The sequence below is a fragment of the Leucoraja erinacea genome, chromosome 30 (genome assembly GCF_028641065.1).
Source record: "Leucoraja erinacea ecotype New England chromosome 30, Leri_hhj_1, whole genome shotgun sequence".
NCBI lineage: Eukaryota > Metazoa > Chordata > Chondrichthyes > Rajiformes > Rajidae > Leucoraja > Leucoraja erinaceus.
In genome coordinates, this window is record NC_073406.1 from 3,137,210 (window position 1) to 3,161,603 (window position 24,394).

General features: G+C 53.0%; 1 protein-coding gene across 1 annotated transcript; it reads left to right on the forward strand.

The window, feature by feature from the left end:
- Positions 1 to 67: 67 nt before the first annotated feature.
- On the forward strand, positions 68 to 23,814 carry zbtb17 (zinc finger and BTB domain containing 17). Its single transcript, XM_055659122.1, has 15 exons — positions 68 to 278; positions 3,455 to 3,661; positions 3,875 to 4,099; positions 5,399 to 5,572; positions 7,278 to 7,394; positions 8,825 to 9,087; positions 9,939 to 10,081; positions 11,241 to 11,541; positions 13,089 to 13,176; positions 15,692 to 15,808; positions 16,916 to 17,036; positions 18,503 to 18,633; positions 20,460 to 20,687; positions 21,990 to 22,079; positions 23,302 to 23,814. Exons 2-15 carry the CDS (start codon positions 3,457 to 3,459, stop codon positions 23,580 to 23,582), a joined length of 2,484 nt encoding a protein of 827 aa, XP_055515097.1. The 5' UTR covers positions 68 to 278; positions 3,455 to 3,456; the 3' UTR covers positions 23,583 to 23,814.
- The last annotated feature ends 580 nt before the right edge of the window (positions 23,815 to 24,394 follow it).

Here is a 24,394-nt window from a genome sequence, read left to right on the forward strand (position 1 = left end):
AAGCCGGCGGTCTCCCGCATGCGCAGTTCCGTCCCCGTTTAGCGGGACCGTGACGTTGTGGGGGGAGGGGTCCCGATGTACGCGCACGCGCACGCGCACGCCCACTGGCGGCGGCGGCGGGGAGCCCCGGCCATAGCAATCGATCCGTGAGCGGCAAGATGGCGACGGCGCCCAGCTAGCCCGAAGCAGCGGCACGGCGAGCGCCGCCCACCTCGATAGCAGGCCCGAGTCGGGCCGAGCCGGGACAGCCAGCACCACACGGGCCGCGGTGGGAGCAGGTGAGAGGGGGCGGCGTGGAGCGGAGCGGCCGGCGGGTGTGAGGCGGGAGCGGGGCCGGGGCTGGGCCGGGGAGGCGCGGACACCGCCGCCCGCCCGCCATCACTGCGAGGAGGATGGTCCTCCAGGCGCCTCAAACAACACGCAGAGCCATGGATGCAGAGCGGCTCAATGGAGCACAGAGACTCCAATACACTGATCACTGGCTGGATCTTTGGTGATCAGTTTGGAGGCAGCAGCACTGGACAGCACTGGGCCAGTGGGAGGAGAAGCTCTGGGGCAGAGGAAGAGCACTGGGGCAGAGGGAGGGGGCAATGCCAGTGGTAGGGCACTGGAGGGGAAACACTGGGGTCCACAGACATCTGATCTCAGGAGACAATTGTTGTGCCTTCCACCACAGTGATGAATGCTGTGGTGGATGTTTGTGTTACATTTTTATTGTGTTTTTGTATGTTCTTTTTCATTGTACCGCTGCTGGTAAATTAATTTCACTTGCACTTTATGTGCAAGTGACGAATAAAACTGTATTGTAAACAGGGAAGACAGACACAAAATGCTGGAGTAACTCAGCGGGACAGGCAACATCTCTGGAGAGAAGGAATGGGTGACTTTTCGGGTCGAGACCCTTCTTCAGACTGAGAGTCAGGGGGACAGGGAGAGACAGAGACATGGAAGAGCAAAGTGTGAAAAGGACAGATCAAAGCAGATGTTGTTAAGGAAAGTGTAGATACAAAATGCTGGAGTAACTCCATTATTTAGTGTCTGTTTTTGGTGTAAACCAGCAACTGCAGTTCCTTCCGACACATTGTGGAAATGTAGACACAAAAAGCTGGAGTAAGCCCAAATGTGCCAATATGTCAAGTCAACTTTATACAAGATGTACAGTGGAATGAAAGTGGCAATGCTTGTGGGATTGTGCAAAACGACAGAACAGAACAAAACTATTATTTACATTAAGAAAAGAAGACACAACAGTATTTACGCCCTACAGTACACACAAATGCTGGAGAAACTCAGCGGGTGCAGCAGCATCTATGGAGCGAAGGAAATAGGCAACGTTTCGGGCCAAACCCCATCTTCAGACTGGTGGGATCAGAGTTTACAGAAACTCCCTCATCCTCTCTGTTTTTGTTGTGTGACAGCGGAGGAGCTTGAAGAGGTCCTTCATGATCTGGCTGGCTCTGGATCTGCCCCTCCTGGTGTATAGGTCCTGCATGGGGGGTAGTGTAGTTCCCTTGGTGTATTCGGCCGAACGCACTACTCTCTGCAGAGCCTTCCTGTCCTGTCAAGATGCTGCATTCTGGACCGCGGATTGTGCAATGTGTTTCCTGCTGAGGAGTGTTTGGTCAATAATAACAACTCTCCCCTCCGAGCCACTAAAGTGATTGAGAAAATATATTTTTTAACAGTTTGGAAACTTGACACAAACCATTTAAAAACGTTTTAGGAAGGAACTACAGATGCTGGTTCTTACCAAAGATAGACACAAAGTGATGGAGAAGCTCAGCAGATCAGGCAGCATTTCTGGAGAACATGAATGGGTGATGTTTTGGGTTGGGACCCTTCTTCAGACTGATTGTGGGGGGGGGGGGGGGGGTAAGCAAGCTGGAAGAGAGGAGGAAGGACACAAAGTGCTGGAGTAACTCAGTGGGTCAGGCAGTATCTCTGGAGAGAAAGGATGGGTGATGTTCAGAAATGCTGCCTGTCCCGCTGAGTTACTCCAGCTTTTTGTGTCTGTAGTCAGTTGATGATATATGAGCAGGCTCAATCCATAAAATACGAAGTCAGGGCAGGACCTTGCAGACAAAATGTGTAGGAAGGAACTGCAGATGCTGGTTTAAAGTGAAAATGGACAAAAAATGCTGGAGTAACTCAGCAGGACAAGCAGCATCTCTGGATAGATTCGGGTCTCTGGACGTTTCGGGTAGGGTCTGAAGAAGGGTCTCGACCCAAAACATCATCCATTCCTTCTCCCCAGAGATGCTGCCTGTCCCGCTGAGTTACTCCAGCATCTTGCGTCTGTCTTCAGGACTTTGGCCAGTGGATGTCAAAGTGTCACAACGTATCTATGAACAGAAACAGAATGACACTGTGTGAAATATTTGGGGCAGAATCTCCATTATAATCCATATAAGAAACTGATGCAGGGACAAGGAACTGCAGATACGGCAATATTGGACAAAAGCCAAACTGCTGGAGGAACTCGGGCTGAAGAAGGGGCCCAACCCTAAACACGGTCTGTCCATTCCCTACACGGACGCCAACAAACTCTCCGTTATACGTTAATCCACTCATTCCTGGGATCATTCTTGTAAACCTCCTCTCCAGAGTTAACACATCCTTGCTCAGATATCGTGCCCAAATTGCTCACAATATTCCAAACGCGGCCTTATAGAGCCTCAGTATTACATCCCTGTTCTTGTATACATACCCTCTTGAAATAATTGCCAGAAATGAGTTTACTTTCTTTACTACCGACCCCATTCTCTTGCCTTCACCCCATAACCCCTGACACCAGAATCTGTCAATCTCTGCCTTAAAAATTTCAATTGACTTGGCCCCCACAGCAGTCTGTGGCAATGAATTCCACAGATTCACCACCCACTGACTAAAGAATGCTGTAATATAATCCAGTACAAATGGTGACCACACATCCAGAGTATTCTGCAATAAAACAGGAACTTGTATTATGACTTCAGCTGTGTCTGAAGAAGGGTCTCGACCCGAATCGTCACCCATTCCTTCTCTCCAGAGATGCTGCCTACCCCGCTGAGTTGCAGTACTCCAGCATTTCCTGGCTGTCTTCGGTGTAAACCAGCATCAAGGATAAGGGGGAAGTCTTTTAGGACCGAGATGAGAAAAACATTTTTCACACAGAGAGTGGTGAATCTGTGGAATTCTCTGCCACAGAAGGTAGTCGAGGCCAGTTCATTGGCTATATTTAAGAGGGAGTTAGATGTGGCCCTTGTGGCTAATGGGATCAAGGGGTATGGAGAGAAGGCAGGTACAGGATACTGAGTTGGATGATCAGCCATGACCATATTGAATGGCGGCGCAGGCTCGAAGGGCCGAATGGCCTACTCCTGCACCTATTTTCTATGTTTCTGCCGGCGGTTCCTTCCTACACAGTGTGACTTCAGCTGATGTGTTTGTTGTGCTCTGTCCTCTGGCTCGATAGGGATGGATTTTCCTCAGCACAGTCACCAGGTTCTGGAGCAGCTGAACCAACAGCGGCACCTGGGGCTGCTGTGTGACTGCACCTTTGTCGTGGACGGCATTGACTTCAAGGCTCACAAGGCGGTGCTGGCAGCGTGCAGCGAGTATTTCAGAACCTTGTTCCTGGACCAGAAGGATGTGGTTCACCTGGACATCAGTAACGCGGCAGGTAAATAATCTCTCTTCAACAGCACGGGGAGAAGGCAGGAGAATGGGGGTCAGAATGGGGGGGGATACATCAGCCATGATTAAATGGTGGAGTGGACTTGATGGGCCGACGTGCCTTTCGCTTTGTGGATGGGAGGGAGGTCTCGGTGGGTGGAGAAGGGGGGGGGGGGCTCGCTGGAGACGGCACGCGGTGATCTGAGATATTTTCTCGCAGGTCTCGGCCAGATGTTGGAGTTCATGTACACGGCCAAGCTCAAGCTGACGCCGTCGAATGTCTTTGACGTGCAGGCAGTGGCGGGCTTCCTTCAGATGCACAACATCGTGAGCACGTGCGCAACCTTCATCGAGGGCAAGTCCTGCAGCGCGCCCGCGGCCGTCCCCAAGGTGGAGCCGCCACCACCACCTCCTCCTCCTCCTCCTCCTCCTGCTCCTGCTCAAGGTAAACAGGCCCTTCGGCCAACCGAGTCCATGCTGACCAGCGATCACCCTGCACACTTAACACTATCCTGCACACAGCGTACACATGCACCAAGCCAATTAACCTACAAACCTTAAGGTAGACAAAAGTAGTGCTGGAGAAACTCAGCGGGTGCAGCAGCATCTGTGGAGAGAAGCAATTGGCGACATTTCAAGGTCTCGACACGAAAGGCAACATCTATGGAGCGAAGGAATAGGTGACGTTTCGGGTCGAGACCCAAAGGGTCTCGGCCCGAAACGTCGCCTATTCCTTCCAAGGTGGGTTCTCGACCCGAAACGTCACCTATTCCTTCGCTCCATAGATGCTGCTGCACCCGCTGAGTTTCTCCAGCACTTTTGTCTACTTTCGATTTTCCAGCATCTGCAGTTCCTTCTTAAAAACCTACAAACCTGTACGTCTTTGGAATGTGGGATGAAACCAGAGCACCCAGCGCAAACCCACTTAGGTTCATAAGTGATAGTGGCAGAATTAGGCCAATCAGCCCATCCAGTCTACTCCGCCATTCAATCATGGCCGACCTATCTCTCCTTCTCAACACCATTCTCCTGCCTTCTCCCCGTAACCCCCCCGACTATTCCAGACTAATCACGGGGAGAACGTGCAAACTCCGTACAGACAGCGCCCGTAGTGACGTGAGGCGGCAACTGTACCACTGTGCCGCCCGTGCGATGAATGAAATGTCCTGCTGCGACTCTTATGTTCTTGCGATCACACCCCCTCTTTGCGACACAAAGCCCAATAAACCATTGACCACAATAGACAATAGACAGTAGGTGCAGGAGTAGGCCATTTGGCCCCTTCGAGCATGCACAGCCATTCAATATGATCATGGCTGATCATCCAACTCTGTATCCTGTACCTGCCTTCTCTCCCTTTAGCCACAAGGGCCACATCTAACTTCCTCTTAAATATAGCCAATGAACTGTGGCCTCAACCACCCTTTGCGGCAGAGAATTCCACAGTACCACAGACGGCGCCCGCAGTGAGAATCGAACCCGTGTCTCTGGCGCCACAAGCGCCGTGAGGCAGCAACCGTACCGCTGCGCCACCGTGCGATGAATCAAATATCCTGCCGCACTCTATCTTCTTGCGATCACACCCCCCCCCCCCCCTTTGCGACGCGAAGCCCACTAAACCATTGACCACGTTCCCCCCGCGCCCGCGCTGTGAGATGGTGGAGAGACGCACGCCCGAGGAGTGGGCGTGGGGAACGGGTCGATGGAGTTTGGTGTCTCACTGATCACCCCGACTCTCACACAGAGACGGAGACGCAGAGCCGCGATGAGAAGCAGGAGAGAGACGTGGCGGCTGATTCTCCGGTGAAGGAGCGGAAGGCCCCGGAGGTTGAGGTGCGGGTGGAGCGCGGAGTGGAGTCGGAGGATGAGGACACGGCGGCGGAGCTCGAAGACGACGAGGATGAAGATTACAAACCCGGTCAGTCGACTTCCTAACTGGGTGGACACAAAAAATGCCGGAGTAACTCAGCGGGACAGACAGCATCTATGGAGAGAAGGACTGGGTGGAGACCCTTCTTCAGACTGATGTCGGGGGAGGGGGTGGGGAGCCCGAGAAGTGAGGAGGTTTTTTTTGTGGTTAGTAAGTAAAGTAACCAGCTCCATTAGCAGTTTACACCCCAGCGGTACGAACATTGACTTCTCTAATTTCAGGTAGTCCCTCTTTCTCCTTCTTTCCCCTCCGCCGCCCAGCTCTCCCACAGTCCACAGTCCACTGTCTCCGCCTCTTCCTTTCTTCTTCCCGCCCCCACCCCCACACCAGTGTGAAGGAGGGTCTCGACCCGAAACGTCACCTATTTCCTTCGCTCCATAGATGCTGCCTCACCTGCTGAGTTTCTCCAGCCTTTTTGTTCACCTTCGATTGTCCCAGCATCTGCAGTTCCTTCTTAAACTCCATTGATTAGTAAGTAAAGTAACCAAATTCCACATGTTGCCAGTGACAGTCTAACGTGGTTGTGGGAACGCTTGGCAGTGTTCAGATAGATCCCTCTCTCTTGTCTCACCTCCTCTCAGCGGGGGAGTTACTAGACTCTGCGACTGCACTGCTCAACCACCCCACTGTGCTGTCTACCAGAAAGGTCTCGTCCTGAAACGTCACCCATCCATGTTCTGCAGCAATGCTGCCTGACCCGCTGAGTTCCTCCAGCACTCTGTGTCCGGAGATGCATGCGCCTGCCACCTTCCACCGCCCGTGACTTTGTTTAGTTTATTGTCACAGTGACAAACAGTTTTGTTACGTGCCAACCAGTCAGCGGCAAGACTGTCCATGATTACAATCCAGACGTCCACAGTGGACAGATACAGGATAAACGGTTAGTACGAGATTCAGTCCAGTAAAGTCTGATTAAAGATAGTCCGAGGGTCTGCAATGAGGTAAATGGGAGATCAGGGCCACTTTCTAGCTGATGATAGGATGGTTTAATTGTCTAATAGCTGACCCTGAATCTGGAGGTGTTCGTTTTCACACCTCTGTGCCTCTTACGCGGGGGGGGGAGAGGATGGAGTGACTGGGGTGAGACTGGTCCTTGATTACGCTGCTGGCTTTGTCAGGGCAGCGTGAGGTGTGGATGGAGTGAATGGAAAGGAGGTTGGTTTGTGTTGACGGTCTGGGTGGCTGACGTCCACGATTCTCTGTGATTCCTTGCGGGTCTTGGTTGGAGCTGTTCCCGAGCCATGCAGTGATGCATCCGGATAAAATGTGACCCATGTTGTGGGGGGCGTGGCCTGACGGTTGTCAGCGGACAAGCCCTACGTCAGGCCATCAAATGAAACATCACGGGTGGCAGAGCGGAGTAGCCAGAGGCTCTGGCTAAAGAGGAAAGACCCCATTTGGTCTCCCATATAACCGACTAGACAGATGCAGAGGGGGGTGCTTCTGGGATGCCAGAATGCACCGCTGAGCCTACTGGAGACGTTGTGGGTTCAATCAGCGAGACGTTGATGAAAGTAGGCGCCCACTTGATAACCCCAATGACGTGTCTGCCTAGCCTTCCTCAACATCGGAGGAGCATGGGTGAGTGCAGAAGGCTCCCATCACCATCGGGAGTAAGTTGATATTTGGCACTTTGGGCTTTTAACGTCTGTGTCCTGTGTATTTGTAAACGTGTGTTTGTGCTTGTGTCCAGGTGACGTGGTGAAAGATGCCGTGCCAAAGGTGTACGGTAAACGGCGCCACATTTCCACCAGGAGAAGCACTTCAAGTGAAACCAAAGACTGTGGTGCTGGCGAGGATCCCAAGGAAGGTACGTTCCCAGCCAGGAAAGTCACTGTCTTCTTGAGTGGGGGGGTGCCTGTGATGAGAAAATGTACATTTATCCAAAGCATGCGGGTGGCACAGTTAGTAGAACCCCTGCCTCCAGTGACCTGCATTAATATCTGGCGTTCATGAGTCAGAAGAGCAGAATTAGGCCATTCGGCCCAACAAGTCTACCCTGCCATTCAATCATGGCCGATCCTATCTTCCCTATTCTCCTGCCTTCTCCCCACAACCCCTGACACCTGTCAGATGTCTAGGCTTCCACCACATGGCGCCACGGTAGAGTTGCTGCCTCACAGCGCCAGGGACCCGCGTTCGATCCGAACCTTAGATACTGTCTGTGTGGAGTTTGCACACACATGTACAGATAGACTGGATTGGCCCACGTGGGTAGATGTGGTCGAATGGGAGAGGCAGCTGATGGGGTGTCGGGGGAATGAAATAAGGGTTAGTGTCAAAGGATGGGCCAAAGGGTCTTGTGTCCGTGTTGGTCAAGATTCATCCTTTTATATGCGTCCATCTATTTTCAAACGTTCATAAACAATAAACTGAACTAATTTAAACTAAATTAAAATGATAGGAGCAGAATTAGGCCAATCGGCCCATCTATCTTTTCCCTCTCAACCCTAGTCTCCTGCTTTCTCCCAACAAACCCCTGACCACTGCCTTACTAATGAGGAATCTGTCAATCTCCGCTTTTAAAAATACCCACTGACTTGGCCTCCCACAGTCGTCTGTGGCAATGAGTTCCACAGATTCACCACCCTCCGGCTAAAGAAATTCTTCCTCATCTCCTTCCTAAAGGAACGTCCTTTAATTCTGAGGCTGTGTCCTCTGGTCCTAGATTCTCCCGCGAGTGGAAACATCCTCTCCACATCCACTCTATCCAGGCCTTTCACTATTTTTAGTTTAGTTTATTGTCATGTATACCGAGGTACAGTGTCAAGCTTTTGTTGCATGCTATCCAGTAGCGGAAACACAGTGCATGATTACAATCGAGCCGTCTGCCGTGTACAGATACACGAGAAAGGAATAACCTTTAGTGCAAGATAAAGCCAGTAATGTCTGGTCAAAGATGGTCCAAGGGTCTCCACTGAGGGTGATAGTAATTCATGACTGCTCTAGTTGTGGGAGGATGGTTCATTTGCCTAAAAACAGCTGGGAAGAATTTTGCAGTATGTCTTGGGTAGATTTAAAATTTAGAACCAGTTATTTTGTCTGAAGAATTCTTCAGCCTGAATAAGGGTCTCGACCCGAAACGTCGCCTGTTCCTTCTCGCCGGAGATGCTGCCCGTCCCGCTGAGTCACTCCAGCTTTTTGCGTCTTGTCGTCAGTTATTTTCACCGTGCGTTTCAGCGCTCGCCGCGCGGGGGCTAAGACGCCGCACTCAGACTGACGGTTTGTTGCTTTGCGCAGAGCCGGCGGATGACAAGGTGAAGGAGACGGACGCGGAGGGGCTGGACCACACTGAGTTACCGGAGAACGGGGAAGATTTGCCGCCCAGCCACGGGGACAGCCACGCGCACTCGGACTACAGCGACAGGATGGACGGTGCCTCCGAGTCGGACACAACGCTGGACGATCCGGACAGCGCCAACGACACCAGGCGCCACCGCTTTGGGCCCTACATTGACCGCACAGAGTCACGGCCTTACGGGTCCATAACACACAAGTGCAAGGTAATGGTGGCCCAGGTAGACTCCTTCTCTCTTTAACGTAGCTACTGGTGCCTCACCCTGGCAACCTCACCTCCCATTCCCGGTGCTGTAGCCAACTTTCCCACTCTCAAATACAGGACAAATTCCCGACTAATTCAATGTGATCATGGCTGATCATCCCCAATCAGTATCCCGTTCCTGCCTTCTCCCCATATCCCCTGACTCCGTTATTTTTAAGAGCCCTATCTAGCTCTCTCTTGAAAGCATCCAGAGAACCTGCCTCCACCGCCCTCTGAGGCAGAGAATTCCACAGACTCACCACTCTCGGTGAGAAAAAGTGTTTCTTCGTCTCCGTTCTAAATGGCTTACTCCTTATTCTTAAACTGTGGTCTCTGGTTCTGGACTCCCCCAACATTGGGAACATGTTTCCTGCCTCTAGTGTGTCCAAGCCCTTAACAATCTTATATGTTTCAATGAGGTATCCTCTCATCCTTCTAAACTCCAGAGTGTACAAGCCCAGCTGCTCCATTCTCTCAGCATATGACAGTCCCGCCATCTCGGGAATTATCCTTGTAAACCTATGCTGCACTCCCTCAATAGCAAGAATGACCTTCCTCAAATTAGGGGACCAAAACTGCACACAATACTCCACGTGTGGTCTCACTAGGGCTCTGTACAACTACAGAAGGACCTCTGTAAGTTGCTGTAAATTCAGTGGCGGGCCAGTTCATGCAAGGCTGGGATGTTTAGACGATGAGAGACATGGATAGACAAGGGATTAGTGCAGCTCTGTGGCGTTGAGATCATATCGTGTTGTGTTTGGGGCTGAGCTCTCGGTGTGACCCACCACCTTGTCCATGCTGTGACTGCAGGACTGCGGGAAGGAGTTCACCCACACGGGCAACTACAAGCGGCACGTGCGTATCCACACCGGCGAGAAGCCCTTCTCCTGCGGGGAATGCAGCAAGGCTTTCTCCGACCCAGCCGCCTGCAAGGCCCACGAGAAAACACACAGGTACGGGCGGGCCCCTTCCTGCAGCGAACGGAGGCACACAGCGCGGAAACGGGCCCTTCGGCCCGACTCATCCATGCTGTCCGTGACTGTTGTGAGTGGTGACGGGTGGTGAACAGTGCCGACAGGGGGTGTGTGGGGTTGTCCGACTGTGAACCGACCGATCACCGTGTGAATGTGTGTGGGGAGGAACTGCCGGTGCTGGTTTAAACCGAAGACGGAGGCAAAAAGCTGGAGTAACTCAGCGGGGCCGGCAGCATCTTGTTGCTGTGTCCCAGAACCTCACCTATTCCTTTTCTCCAGAGACCCACTGAGTTGCTCCAGCTTTTTGCATCTATGTTGTGCCTGAGGGGCTTAGTGTGTCTGACTGTGAAAAGGTCACCCTGCGACTGTGTGTGGTGTGGGGGTCTCTGCCTGTGTGTGTGTGTGTGGGGGGTCTCTGCCTGTGTGTGTGTTGTGGGGGTCTCTGTCTGTATCTGTGTGGGGGTCTCTGCCTGTGTGTGTGTGTGTGGGGGGTCACTGCCTGTGTGTGTGTGTTGTGGGGGGGTCTCTGTCTGTATCTGTGTGGGGGTCTCTGCCTGTGTGTGTGTTGTGGGGGTCACTGTCTGTGTGTGTGTTGTGGGGGTCTCTGCCTGTGTGTGTGTTGTGGGGGTCTCTGCCTGTGTGTGTGTTGTGGGGGGTCACTGTCTGTGTGTGTGTGTGGGGGTCTCTGCCTGTGTGTGTGTTGTGGGGGTCTCTGCCTGTGTGTGTGTTGTGGGGGTCTCTGCCTGTGTGTGTGGTGTGGGGGTCTCTGCCTGTGTCTGTGTGTGGGTCTCTGCGTGTGTCTGTGTGAGGGTCTCTGCCTGTGTGTTGTGGGGGTCTCAGTCTCTGCCTGTATCTGTGTGGTGTGGGGGTCTCTGTCTATGTCTGTGTGGGGGTCTCTGTCTGTGTGTTGTGGAGGTCTCTGTCTCTGCCTGTATCTGTGTGGGGGTCTCTGTCTGTGTGTTGTAGAGGTCTCTGTCTCTGCCTGTGTGTGTGTTGTGGGGGTCTCTGTCTCTGCCTGTGTGTGTGTGTTGTGGGGGTCTCTGTCTCTGCCTGTATCTGTGTGGTGTGGGGGTCACTATCACTGTCACTGTCTGTGTCGCGGTGTATCACCCTGTGACCGTCTATGCCGTGCCCACAGCCCAGTCAAGCCCCACTCGTGTGAGGAGTGCGGCAAGAGCTACCGGCTGATCAGTTTGCTGAACCTGCACAAGAAGCGGCACACGGGTGAGGCCAAGTACACGTGCGACGACTGCCGCAAGACCTTCACCACCTCCGGCAACTTGAAACGCCACCAGCTGGTTCACAGCGGCGAGAAGCCGTACCAGTGCGACTACTGCGATAGGTCCTTCTCCGACCCCACCGCCAAGATGCGGCACCTGGAGATGCACGACGCTAACAAGGTGCACAAGTGTCCGCACTGTGAGAAGCGCTTCAACCAGGTGGGTCATGTACTGGACCAGCCTCCCCCAGGCTCTCCTCCATCCCCCACCCCTCCTCCTCCACTGCCTCACCACTCCCCCCCTCCCCCTCTCAGTTTAGTTTAGTTTACAGATACAGCACAGAAACAGGCCCTTCGGCCCACTGAGTCCGTGCCAGCCACCGATCCCCGCATGTTAATAATCCCAGCGACTGCAGTCTCTTGTGTCTCCACCTATCACTTCCACGCCCTCGCCTAACCTCCTTAAGGATAAGGGGGACGTCTTTTAGGACCGAGATGAGGAAAACATTTTTCACACAGAGAGTGGTGAATCTGTGGAACTCTCTGCCACAGAAGGTAGTTGAGGCCACACAGTTCATTGGCTATATTTAAGAGGGAGTTAGATGTGGCCCTTGTGGCTAAAGGGATCAGGGGGTATGGAGAGAAGGCAGGGATGGATACTGAGTTGGATGATCAGCCATGATCATATTGAATGGCGGTGCAGGCTCGAAGGGCCGAATGGCCTCTACTCCTGCACACCTATTTTCCATGTTTCTATGTTTCCATCTACCCTGCTCTCCATCAGACTGAAGGGTCCCGACCCTGAATGTCTAGTTTAGCTCAGCTCATTATTGTCACGAGTGGCATGAAATGCATTTTCCTTGCGTGTGTTATCTAACCGACGGAAAAAAACACCCACGGTTGCAATCCGGCCGTCCACAGTGTGCAGGTCAGAGTTCACCTCCCTGTGGCCGGCTGCCGAGGTCAGAGGTCACCGAGTGAATGGATTTGAGTCGTCCATTTGTTTCGGCTTCACCGCTCTGTGATCAGAAGGTCAACGTCATTTAGTTTTTAAGAAGGAACTGCAGATGCTGGATAATCGAAGGTAGACAAAAATGCTGGAGAAACTCAGCGGGTGCAGCAGCATCTATGTGGAGCGAAGGAAATAGGCGACGTTTCGGGCCGAAACCCGAAAGGGTTTCGGCCCGAAACGTCGCCTATTTCCTATAGTGGAGATTGTTCAACTCTTTCCATGGAGCGAAGGAAATAGGCAAACCTTGCCTATTTCCTTCGCTCCACATAGATGCTGCTGCACCCGCTGAGTTTTCTCCAGCATTTTTGTGTCGTTTAGTTTTTAGCCCGGGTCTTAAAAGAGTGGAAACAGGCCCCTTTGGCCCAACATGCCCCATCTACACCAGTCTCACCTGCCTACATTCGGCCCATATCCCTCTACACCTGTCCTATCCGTGTACCTGTCTGAAAGCTCGGTGCACTTTTGCTCTTTTGCGCCAAGAACGTTTTACACCAGGAATCAGTGCTCGATGCCGATGCCTTCAGTCCCAGCCCACAGCGTCGCTTCTCCATGTCCTCCAGAGATGCTGCCTGATCCGCTGGGTTACTCCAGCACTTTTGTGTCTTGTTTTTTTTTGAAAACCATCATCTGCAGTTCCTTCCGCCCGCATCTTGTTGCAATGTTATTTTTGATTTCTTGCTGGATCTCGATTGCGAATTCATTCTCCTGTTTTGAACGCTGCCGTGGTGTGATAGTTCTTGTCCGTGTCCTTGCAGCTGGGGAACCTGAAGGCCCACCTGAAGATTCACATTGTGGACGGGCCGCTCAAGTGCAGGGAATGCGGCAAGCAGTTCACCACGTCAGGTGAGGGCCGGGCTGGCTGTCAAACGCCACTGCGACTCGCAGAGACTTGCAGTCTTGTGTGCAGCGGGCAGCGTCTGACTGGCAGACAAAAAAAATGCTGGAGAAACTCAGCGGGTGCAGCAGCATCTATGGAGCGAAGGTATAGGTGACGTTTTGGGTCGAGACTCTCCTTGGAAGGAATAGGTGACGTCTCGGGTCGATGCAGGTAGATTGTTCCCGATGTTGGGGAAGTCCAGGACAAGGGGTCACAGCTTAAGGATAAAGGGGAAATCCTTTAAAACCGAGATGAGAAGAACTTTTTTTTTCACGCAGAGAGTGGTGAATCTCTGGAACTCTCTGCCACAGAGGGTAGTTGAGGCCAGTTCATTGGCTATATTTAAGAGGGAGTTAGATGTGGCCCTTGTGGCTAAGGGGATCAGGGGATATGGAGAGAAGGCAGGTACGGGATACTGAGTTGGATGATCAGCCATGATCATATTGAATGGCGGTGCAGGCTCGAAGGGCCGAATGGCCTACTCCTGCACCTAATTTCTATGTTTCTATGAGACTCTCCTTGGAAGGAATAGGTGACGTTTCGGGTCGAGACTCTCCTTGGAAGGAATAGGTGACGTTTCGGGTCGAGACCCAAAGGGTCTCGACCCGAAACGTCACCTATTCCTTCGCTCAGTAGATGCCGACTCGCCCGCTGAGTTTCTCCAAAATTTTTGTCTACATTCGATTTTTTTTTTCCAGCATCTGCAGTTCTTTCTTTTTTTTTAATTTTATTTTTATTAGAAGCAATTGCTCTGAGATAAAAACATTCGGCATCTGAAATGATACAATTATTGTACAGCTTCATTTTTAACCTTATAACCTGAATTATGAAAATGAGAAGAAAAAAAGAAAAAAGAAAAGTAGAAAGTGAAAAGATAGATTAAAGAGTCAAGAGAGTCAAGAGTCAATTTAATTGTCATTTGGACCCCTGGAGGTCCAAACGAAATGCCGTTTCTGCAGCCATACATTACACACAAATAGACCCCAGACACAACATAATTACATTTAACATAAACATCCATCACATAGCTGTGATGGAAGGCCAAATAAACTTCTCTCTCCACTGCACTCTCCCCCCCCCCCGATGTCAGAGTCAAAGTCATAGCCCCCGGCTGGCGATGGCGATTGTCCCGCGGCCATTAAAGTCACGCCGGGTGGTGCGAGGTCGCACACCGGGTCTTGATGTTGGAGCCCCCGGTGTGCGCTCGCAGAGTCCGCGGCCATTCCAAGCCGCGCGGGGCAGTGGTGTCAGGCCCGCTCCAGGAGCTCTTCGACCCCGCAACTCGGGCGGGAGAAGTCGCCGCTGCAGAAGCCCCGAAAAGCGGTCTCCCCCCAGGGAGCCTGGGGCTCCCGGCGCCGTCGTCCACAGACCTGTAGAGAGCCTCCGACTCTCCAGCAGCAGCAGCAGCAGCAGCAGCAGCAACAGCATCAGCAGCAGCAGCAACAGCATCAGCAGCAGCAGTGCTCCTCCACCGCTCCGGACCCGGCCAGCTCCGCGACGGCAACGGTGAGTCGACACCTGAGTCCCCGGTCTCTTCCTGTTGGAGGCCGCTCCTCGTTACGGCCTCAACGACGACTGAGACCCGACGAGAAAAGGTCGGGTCTCCATTGCAGGGAGAGATTCAAAAAGTTCCCCCCCCCCCCCCCCCACACACACACCCCAACATAAAATAACAAACACTACATAAAAACACAGACAAAAATAATAAAAACGCGGACAGGCTGCAGAGGCCGCTGCTGGAACAAGCAGAAGAAGAAACGAGAATCCCCTAAACTACCAAAGTAGTGTGGCAGAGAGATATAGAAATAAGGGAAAAAAAAATAGATATACCTTGCCCATCGTGTCCTCCCCGCCCGCCCGCCTCACCCAACCCAGCATCGGATTTAAATTTAAATTTGTGTTGCACCATGCTATTGTTGTAAGAATTCGGTGAAGGGTGTCTCCATGTCTTAAGAAATTGATCTGGTTTTTCCGCCAAGACAAGCCTAATATTTTCCAAATGTAGTGCCTCGGACCCGGAGCGCGGCCTTGCATCACCCGGCGCGGCGTTAATGGCCGCGGGACAATTGTTATCGCCCGCCGGGGGCTCTGGCTCTGACTTTGACTCTGACATCGGGGGGAGAGGGAAGTGCAGGGGAGAGATACGTTTTTTTTTGCCTTCCATCACAGCGAGGTGGAGATGCGCTGTGATGGATGTCTGTGTAAATTGTGTTGTGTCTTGGGTCTTTTTTTTCTTGTGTGTATGACTGCAGAAACAACATTTCACTTGAGCCTCTGAGGTTCAAGTGACAAATACATTGTATTGTATTGTATATCTGTGATCCACATCTTCACTGTAGGGACTGTGGTCTGTTTCCAAAATCTGCATTTCTTTCTTAAACACCTTTACCTGTGTACAGGTGTGCTGAGCCGCAAGCGCGGATCCCGTTGTCGATACCTGCGGCGATTAAACACTCTTGTCCCCTCGCCTTCCCTCTGCAGGCAACCTGAAGAGGCACCTACGCATCCACAGCGGGGAGAAGCCCTACGTCTGTCCGCACTGCCAGCGAGCCTTCTCCGACCCCGGGGCACTGCAGCGCCACGTACGCATTCACACAGGTATCTGCACGGCCGCAGCAGGCTGCGCCGCCGCGCTGGGGGGGGCAGAGCCGGTTAGTTCATGGGGTGCAGACGCAGAGTTCAGGTTCACACGCTTCCCAGTTCAAGTTCAAGTTGTTCCAGTCACATTTATTGCCACATGCACCAATTGGTACAGTGATATTTGAGTCACCATACAACCATACAAATCAAAATAACACAATATAGTTTAAGATGGACATCCCCCACACAGCGGAATCAACGTTCCCCACTGTGAGGGAAATAAATGCATGAGTGGCCATTAGGCCATTCGGCCCATCAAGTCTCCTCCGCTATTCAATCATGGCCGATCTATCTCCCCCTCCCAGCCCCACTCTCCAGCCTTCCCCCTGACACCCCTCACATGTTTAACTTGGCGTCACGTTCGGCACGGACAGTGTGGGCCGAAGGGCCTGTTCCTGTGCTGTACTGTTCTATGTTCATCCCACCCACTGGCCAAGGCAGACTGACAAACCTCTCCAGCCTCTGCACCTGGCCTCGGATCAGGAGAAGGGTCTCGACCCGAAACGTCACCCGTTCCTTCTCTCCAGAGATGCGGCCTGTCCCGCTGAGTTACTCCAGCATTTTGTGTCTCAGATCGGACAGCTGGGTCACACATGGTCAAAGTGCAACGTCCATTCAGCCAAGTCGGAGCCCGGGTTATAGCAGAGGTCAGTAATGGGCCCCACACACCACGATTCTGGGTCATATTAGAGCGCTTAAAGTCTGCGGGCAAACTCACACCTCAAACCCAGTTTGAAGAAATTGGGCAAGACTGGACAAGGACTGGACAAGCTAGATGCAGGAAAAATTTTCCCCAATGTTGGGCGAGTCCAGAACCAGGGGCCACAGTCTTAGATTAAAGGGGAGGCCATTTAAGACTGAGGACGCCCAGTCTGAAGAAGGGTTCTCGACCCGAAACATCGCCCGTTCCTTCTCTCCAGGGACGCTGCCTGAACCTACGTCGAGTTACTCCGCCATTTTGTGTCCATCTTCGGTTGAAACCGGCGCCTGCAGTCCCCTCCCCGCGTGCGATCTCCCCCCCCCCCCCCCTTCGGCTGCACTAATGCGCGGCGTGTATTTTCGCAGGTGAGAAGCCGTGCATCTGCATCATCTGCGGCAAGAGCTTCACGCAGGCCAGCTCACTGATCGCCCACATCCGGCAACACACCGGGGAGAAGCCCTACGTCTGTGATCGCTGCGGCAAGAGGTGAGGCGCCGAGCTCGGGCGGGCCCTGTCAGACCCCTCCATCCTCATCCCACTCAATAGACAATGGGTGCAGGAGTAGAGGCCATTCGGCCCTTCGAGCCAGCACCACCATTCAATGTGATCGTGGCTGATCATCCACAATCAGTACCCCGTTCCTGCCTTCTCCCCATATCCCCTGACACCGCTATTTTTAAGAGCCCTATCTAGCTCTCTCTTGAAAGACTGAGGACTGAGGGAGTTAGATGTGGCCCTTGTGGCTAAGGGGATCAGGGGGTATGGAGAGAAGGCAGGTACGGGATACTGAGTTGGATGATCAGCCATGATCATATTGAATGGCGGTGCAGGCTCGAAGGGCCGAATGGCCTACTCCTGCACCTAATTTCTATGTTTCTATGTCTATGTTTCTATGAAAGCATCCAGAGAACCGGCCTCCACCGCCCTCTGAGGCAGAGAATTCCACAGACTCACAACTCTCTGTGAGGGGAAAAGTGTTTCCTTGTCTAAGTTCTAAATGCCTTACCCCTTATTCTTAAACTGTGTGGCCCCTGGTTCTGGACTCCCCCAACACCGGGAACATGTTTCCTGCCTCTAGCGTGTCCAAACCCTTAACAACCTTATATGTTTCAATAAGATAACCTATCATCCTTCTAAACTCCAGAGTATACAAGCCCAGCTGCTCCATTCTCTCAGCATATGACAGACCCGCCATCCCGGGAATTAACCTTGTAAACCTACGCTGCACTCCCTCAATAGCAAGAATGTCCTTCCTCAAATTTGGAGCCCCAAACTGCACACAATACTCCAGGTGTGGTCTCACTAGGGCACTGTACAACTGCAGAAGGACCTCTTTGCTCCTATACTCAATGGGCAGCGTGGTGGGGTAGCGGTTAGCATGCAAAAGCAAAGCACTTCACTGCACCACGGCACGAGTGACGATGATAACCCCTTGACTAGGAGCCTGCAGTGTGGGCGTCCGTCTAAACCAGCATCAACGTGGTCAAGTCCCAAAGGGCGGCACAGTGGCGCAGCGGTAGAGTTGCTGCCTCACAGCGCCAGGACCCGGGTTCGATCCCGAGCACGGGCGCTGTCCGTACGGAGTTTGCACGTTCTTCCCGTGACCTGTGTGGGGGTTTCCACCAATCCGGGTGCTTTAGCCCGCCGAGTCTGCGCCGACCAGCGATCCCCGCACGCTAACACTGTCCTACACCCACTAGGGGCAATTTTACATTTACATCAAGCCAATTAACCTACAAACCCGCACGTCTTTGGAGTGTGGGAGGAAACCGGAGCACCCGGAGAAAACCCACGCAGGTCACGGGTAGAACGTGCAAACTCCGTACAGACAGCGCCCGTGGTCGGGATGGAACCCGGGTCTCTGGCGCTGTGAGGCAGCGACTCTACCCACTGCGCCACCATGACGATGACTGACGGAGTCTCTCTCACTCTCTCTCTCTCTCTGCTCTAAGATTCACACAGTCCAGCCAACTGGCCAATCACATCCGGCATCACGACAACATCCGGCCGCACCAGTGTCACATCTGCAGCAAGGCGTTCGTCAACGCCGGAGACCTGGCCAAGCACGTCATCATCCACACAGGTACGTCACCCACACAGGTACGTCACCCACACAGGTACGTCACCCACACAGGTACGTCACCCACACAGGTACGTCATCCACACAGGTACGTCACCCACACAGGTACGTCACCCACACAGGTACGTCACCCACAGGTACGTCACCCACACAGGTACGTCACCCACACAGGTACGTCACCCACACAGGTACGTCACCCACACAGGTACGTCACCCACACAGGTACGTCACCCACCCAGGTACGTCATCATCCACACAGGTACGTCACCCACACAGGTACGTCATCCACACAGGTACGTCACCCACACAGGTACGTCACCCACACAGGTACGTCACCCACACAGGTACGTCACCCACACAGGTACGTCACCCACACAGGTACGTCATCCACACAGGTACGTCATCATCCACACAGGTACGTCACCCACACAGGTACGTCACCCACACAGGTACGTCACCCACACAGGTACGTCACCCACACAGGTACGTCACCCACACAGGTACGTACGCAGACGCCCACTCACCCGCGGAAACCACACAGTCCAGGCCATCTCACAGACCAACCTCCCTTCCATTGACTCCATCTACACCTCACGCTGCCTCGGCAAGGCCAGCAGCATCATCAAAGACCAGTCGCACCCCAGCCACTCCCTCTTTCTCCCTCACAATCAGGAAGTGTGAAAACGCACACCTCCAGATTCAGGGACAGTTTCTTCCCAGCTGTTATCAGGCAACTGAACCATCCTATCACAACCAGAGGGCGGTGCTGAACTACTATCTACCTCGTTGGTGCCCCTCGTACTGTCCTTGATCCGTACCGGCTCCACCTTACACTAAACGTTATTCCCATATCATGTACCTATACACTATAAATGGATCGACTGTAATCGTGTGTTGTCTTCCCGCTGACTGGTTGGCACGCAACAGAAAGCTTTTCACTGTACATCGGTACACGTGACAACAAACTAAATTAAACTCAACTGTTCAGTACAGCCAGCTTACCTGGGCTTACCTGGGCCTACCTGGTTCAATGCATCTCCACGACCTCCAACATGTGCGCTGGACTTTAGACTGTTTATTTTCCTTTGTAATCGGTGCTTGTAATCTGATTAGTTATAGTTTGGGACCTATTGTAATTGTGCCAGGGCTAAACCAGTGCAGTAGAATGGTGGAGCGTTTAGAAAGGATCTGCAGGTGCTGGTTTACACCGAAGGTAGACACAAAAAGCTGGAGTAACAGCAGGTCAGGCAGCGTCTCTGGAGAGAAGGAATGGGTGACGTTTCGGGTCGAGACCCTTCTTAAGACTGAGAGTCAGGGGAGGGGGAAACGAGAGATACAGACGGTGATGTGGAGAGATATAGAACAAAGAAATGAAAGGCATACAAACAGGTAACGATGATAAAGGAACTGGGCCATTGTCGGCTGTGGGTTAGGTGAAAACGAGTTGCAGACAATGAAAGTCACCAGGATGATTAGGGTGGGGGAGGGAGGGAAAGGGGATGCAAGGGCCACTTGCCGGTAGGTTGTGTGTTGGAGTCTGATGTGGCTATCGATTGTTCACATATGCTCGGATAAAATTTAAAGGAGATGTGCGGGGGCAGGTTTTTTTCTGCAGAGGGCGGTGGGTGCCAGGAACGCGCTGCCAGGGATGGCGGAGGGGGATACGATAGTGGCGTTTAAGAGGCTTTTAGGTCGGCACGTGGATTTGCAGGGAGTGGAGAGACACAGATCGGGTACAGACGGAGGGGGATTAGTCTAACTTGCCGTCACGTCTGGCACCGTACTGTACGGTTGTGTGTTGAGTGCTGACGGCCCACCTTCCCGCGCAGGTGAGAAGCCGTACCTGTGTGACACGTGTGGGCGAGGCTTCAACCGCGTGGACAACCTGCGCTCGCACGTGAAGACCGTGCACCAGGGGAAGACCGGCCTGAAGAAGCTCAAGAGTAAAGACGAGGATGAAGACGAGGAAGACGGTAGCGTCGTCACGGTTACCACGGACACCATGGTCACCCTGGCGACCGAGGCGCTGGCAGCGGCGGCCGTGACCCAGCTGACCGGTGAGTGCGGCCACAGCCGGACAGGCTCACACACTGTTGTCATGTTGTCACTTGCGGGCGGAGCACCAAGGCAAATTCCTTGTATGTGAATACTCGGCCAATAAACTTATTCATTCATTCATTCGTTCATTCAGGCAGTGACTCCAACAGCCAAGAACTGCGCAACAATGAGGCGTTGTAACCCGATCGAGCTAATTACATTGTAAATAAGTAAATCAAGTTCCCTTTCTAGCAGTGTGTACGAAGGGACTGCAGATGTTGGTCTAAACCAAAGACAGATACACAATGCTGGAGAAATTCAGCAGGTCAGGCAGCATCTCTGGAGAGAAGGAATGGGCGACGTTTCAGGTCGAGACCCCATCTTCAGCCCGTTGTAACTGAGCTATCGTGGGATTCTGGTGGAGAGGGTCCACGTCTCTTCTGACATGGCACACAAATTAGTTCCACTTTGAGTCAAACCCCTTTCCTATTCCTTTCCAGTCTGGGAATCTGAAGATGTGTTAAGAAGACTCGTGTGTCGGGAGTGGATGAGAAAGTGAGATACATAGAACCTGTGTGAATGGGTAATGGATGGATTTCTCCTAAGTCGGCACCTCACAGCCCCAGACACCTGGGTTCACTCCTGACTATGGGTACTGCCCGTACGGAGTTTGCACGTTCTCCCTATGACCTGTGTGGGTTTTCACCGGGTGCTCTTGTTTCCCTCCTGCGTATGTGTTTGTAGGTTAATTGGTTCTCCTTAAATTGTGTGTGTAAATTGTCCTAGTTTGTGGAATTCCCTGCCACAGAGGGCAGTGGAGGCCAAGTCACTGGATGGATTTAAGAGAGAGTTAGATAGAGCTCTAGGGGCTAGTGGAGTCAAGGGATACGGGGAGAAGGCAGGCACGGGTTATTGATTGGGGACAATCAGCCATGATCACAATGAATGGTGGTGCTGGCTCGAAGGGCCGAATGGCCTCCTCCTGCACCTATTGTCTATGTTTCTATGTTATATTGTAATTTGTCCCTAGGGTGCAGGATAATGGTAGTGGGCGGGGGATGGCATGGAATCGAAGGGCCGGTGCTGTTTCTGTAAAGTCACCTGGACCAGACGGTGGCTGGGAAAGGCTGTGACGTGGATGCGCTGACATTTGTCCCGACATCGCTGCTGTTCACGGAATCGCGTCTTGTCTTCCCGCCGGCGGGGTCAGCGCTCGCCGCACGTCGGTACACGGGGCAATAGACTAGACTGAGCTCCAGGGTCGTGGCTGGCTGTTTGGCGTCTCTGGAGCTGACCATTCACCCGGTGCTGTTTTGTTGCAGTGGTGCCGGTGGCAGCAGCAGTCACTGCAGACCAGACCGAGGTCCTGAAGGCGGAGATCACCAAAGCAGTGGAGCAGGTTCAGGAAGCAGGTGAGCAACGGCCCCCGTGTCACTGGGCGTGAAGACATCTCCATATTGAGTGGGGAATGGGGTTCGGAGCGAGAGGTGGATCAGCCACCATTGGATGGCAGAGTAGACCTGATGGGCCGAATGGCCTAATTCTGCTGCTATCACTTGTGAACAAGCTGCTGCGTGAGCACCGTCACCTCCCGCCCCATCGCCACTCCCTCCACTGTCTCTGCATTGTTATCCCTGCTCTCGCACCTGCTGTTACACACCAAGTGCCGCCCCCACCATCAGCGATGCCGCCTAACATGGCCAATGCAACGCTAAGTTTGCCCTGGTGGCACGGTGGCTCAGTGGTAGAGTCGCTGCCTCACAGCGCTAGAGACCCGGGTTCGATCCTGACTACAGGCACTGTGTGTACAGTGTTTGTACGTTCTCCCCGTGACCTGCGTGGGATTTCTCCAGGTGCTCCGGTTTCCTCCCACACTCCCAAAGACGTGCAGGTTTGTAGGTTGATTGGCTTTGGTGAAGATTGTAAATTGTCCCTCGTGTGTGTGTGTGTGTGTGTGTAGGATAGTGTTAGTGTGCGGGGATCGCTGGTCGGCACGGACTCGGTGGGCCGAAGGGCCTGTTTCCGCGCTGTATCACTAAACTAAACTAAGGTAAAACTCCCACAGTCAGCAAAGGTGACACACACAGGACCACAAGCAACTGCAGATGCTGGTTTAAACCAAAGATAGACGCAAAAGTGCTGGAGTAACTCAGCAGGACAGGCAGCATCTCTGGAGAGAAGGAGTGGGGGGCGTTTCGGGTCGAGACCCTTCTTCAAACTGAGAGGCAGGGGACGGGGAAACAAGAGATACAGACGGTGATGTGGAGAGATATAGAACAAAGAAATGAAAGGCATGCAAACAGGTAACGATGATAAAGGAAATGAGCCATTGTTGGCTGTGGGTTTAGAATGGAGACGAGGAAACACTTTTTCTCACAGAGAGTGGTGAGTCTGTGGAATTCTCAGAGGGCAGTGGAGGCAGGTTCTCTGGGTAGGTTGTAGGTAGGTTGTGTGTTGAACTTTGTGTTTCCCTCACGCTTGCAGCGTGTGTGTGTGTGTGCGTCCGTGTGTGTGTGTGTGTGTGCGTCCGTGTGTGTGTGTGTGTGTGTGTGTACACGTACGCTGGGACTTGTTGAGTTGGGTGGTGGAGGTTGGAGTTAACAGCATGTGCATCATGTGTGTTTTGCTGCACAGATCCCAACGCCCACATCCTGTACGCCTGTGACTCTTGCGGGGAGAAGTTCCTCGACGCCAACAGCCTGGCGCAACACGTACGCATCCACACGGCGCAGGCACTGGTCATGTTCCAGGCGGACACAGACTTTTACCAGCAGTACAGTAACGGCAGCTGGCAAGCCGAGCATGTCATCCAGCCGGCAGCAGAGCTGGTGTTCCGGGGCCACGATGGCACGGAGCTTCCCACCGCCGTGGTGGAACAGACTCAGGTGCTGAGATGCCACAACCCCTTGCCGTGAGAGCAGGCCGGCACAGTCTGCAAGGTACCATCGAGTCCCCACCCTGCCCACAGACACCACTGCACAACCTGCTGGTCGAAGAGAAGGCAGCTGCCAGCCCCTGACAACATAGACACACACACACACACACACACACACACACACACACACACACACACACACACACACACACACACACACACACACACACACACACACACACACACACGCGCGCACACACACACACACACACACACACACACACCCCCACACACACACACACGCACACACACACACACACACCACACGCACACGCACACACACACACACACACACACACAGTGGCGGACTAACTCAGCGGGACGGGCAGCAGCTCTGGAGAGAAGGAACGAGTGACGTTTCGGGTCGAGACCCTTCTTGAGACTCCGGTGTCTATCTTCAGTGTAAACCAGCATCTGCAGTTCCTTCCCCCACATAAGGAGACTCTACAATCGAATCGCATCGTAAAGCCAGACCGCATGCGGGCAGCCAGCGAGGAGGAGCTTGCTAAAGACACGCCGTGTGCAGGTGGCCACTAACTATCGGCCCGCTACGACCGCCTCTGCTCTGTTCTGCCCGGGTCAAATGCACTAAGTCCAGAGGTTTGGGCTGGAGATGGGGAGGGGGTGGAAACCAGCTTTGAAGATCTCATGAGACTGAACCCATATCTGAATTAGAAGCCAACATGATGCACTCCACGGGATCATTCTGATGTATTATTGTTAGTGATTTAGCTAATGAACTGAATGTCCGAATGGGGGCTAGTTCCCAGTACCGTGACGGCCAGGCCGATG

What these genes read in the sequence shown, in the direction of transcription:
- zbtb17 (XM_055659122.1), top strand. Translation starts at nt 3,457, where the DNA reads ATGGATTTTCCTCAGCACAGTCACCAGGTTCTGGAGCAGCTGAACCAA. An exon ending in TCCTCCTGCTCCTGCTCAAG is followed by an intron (nt 4,100 to 5,398) that starts GTAAACAGGCCC and finishes ACTCTCACACAG; the next exon opens with AGACGGAGACGCAGAGCCGC. An exon ending in GGATGAAGATTACAAACCCG is followed by an intron (nt 5,573 to 7,277) that starts GTCAGTCGACTT and finishes GCTTGTGTCCAG; the next exon opens with GTGACGTGGTGAAAGATGCC.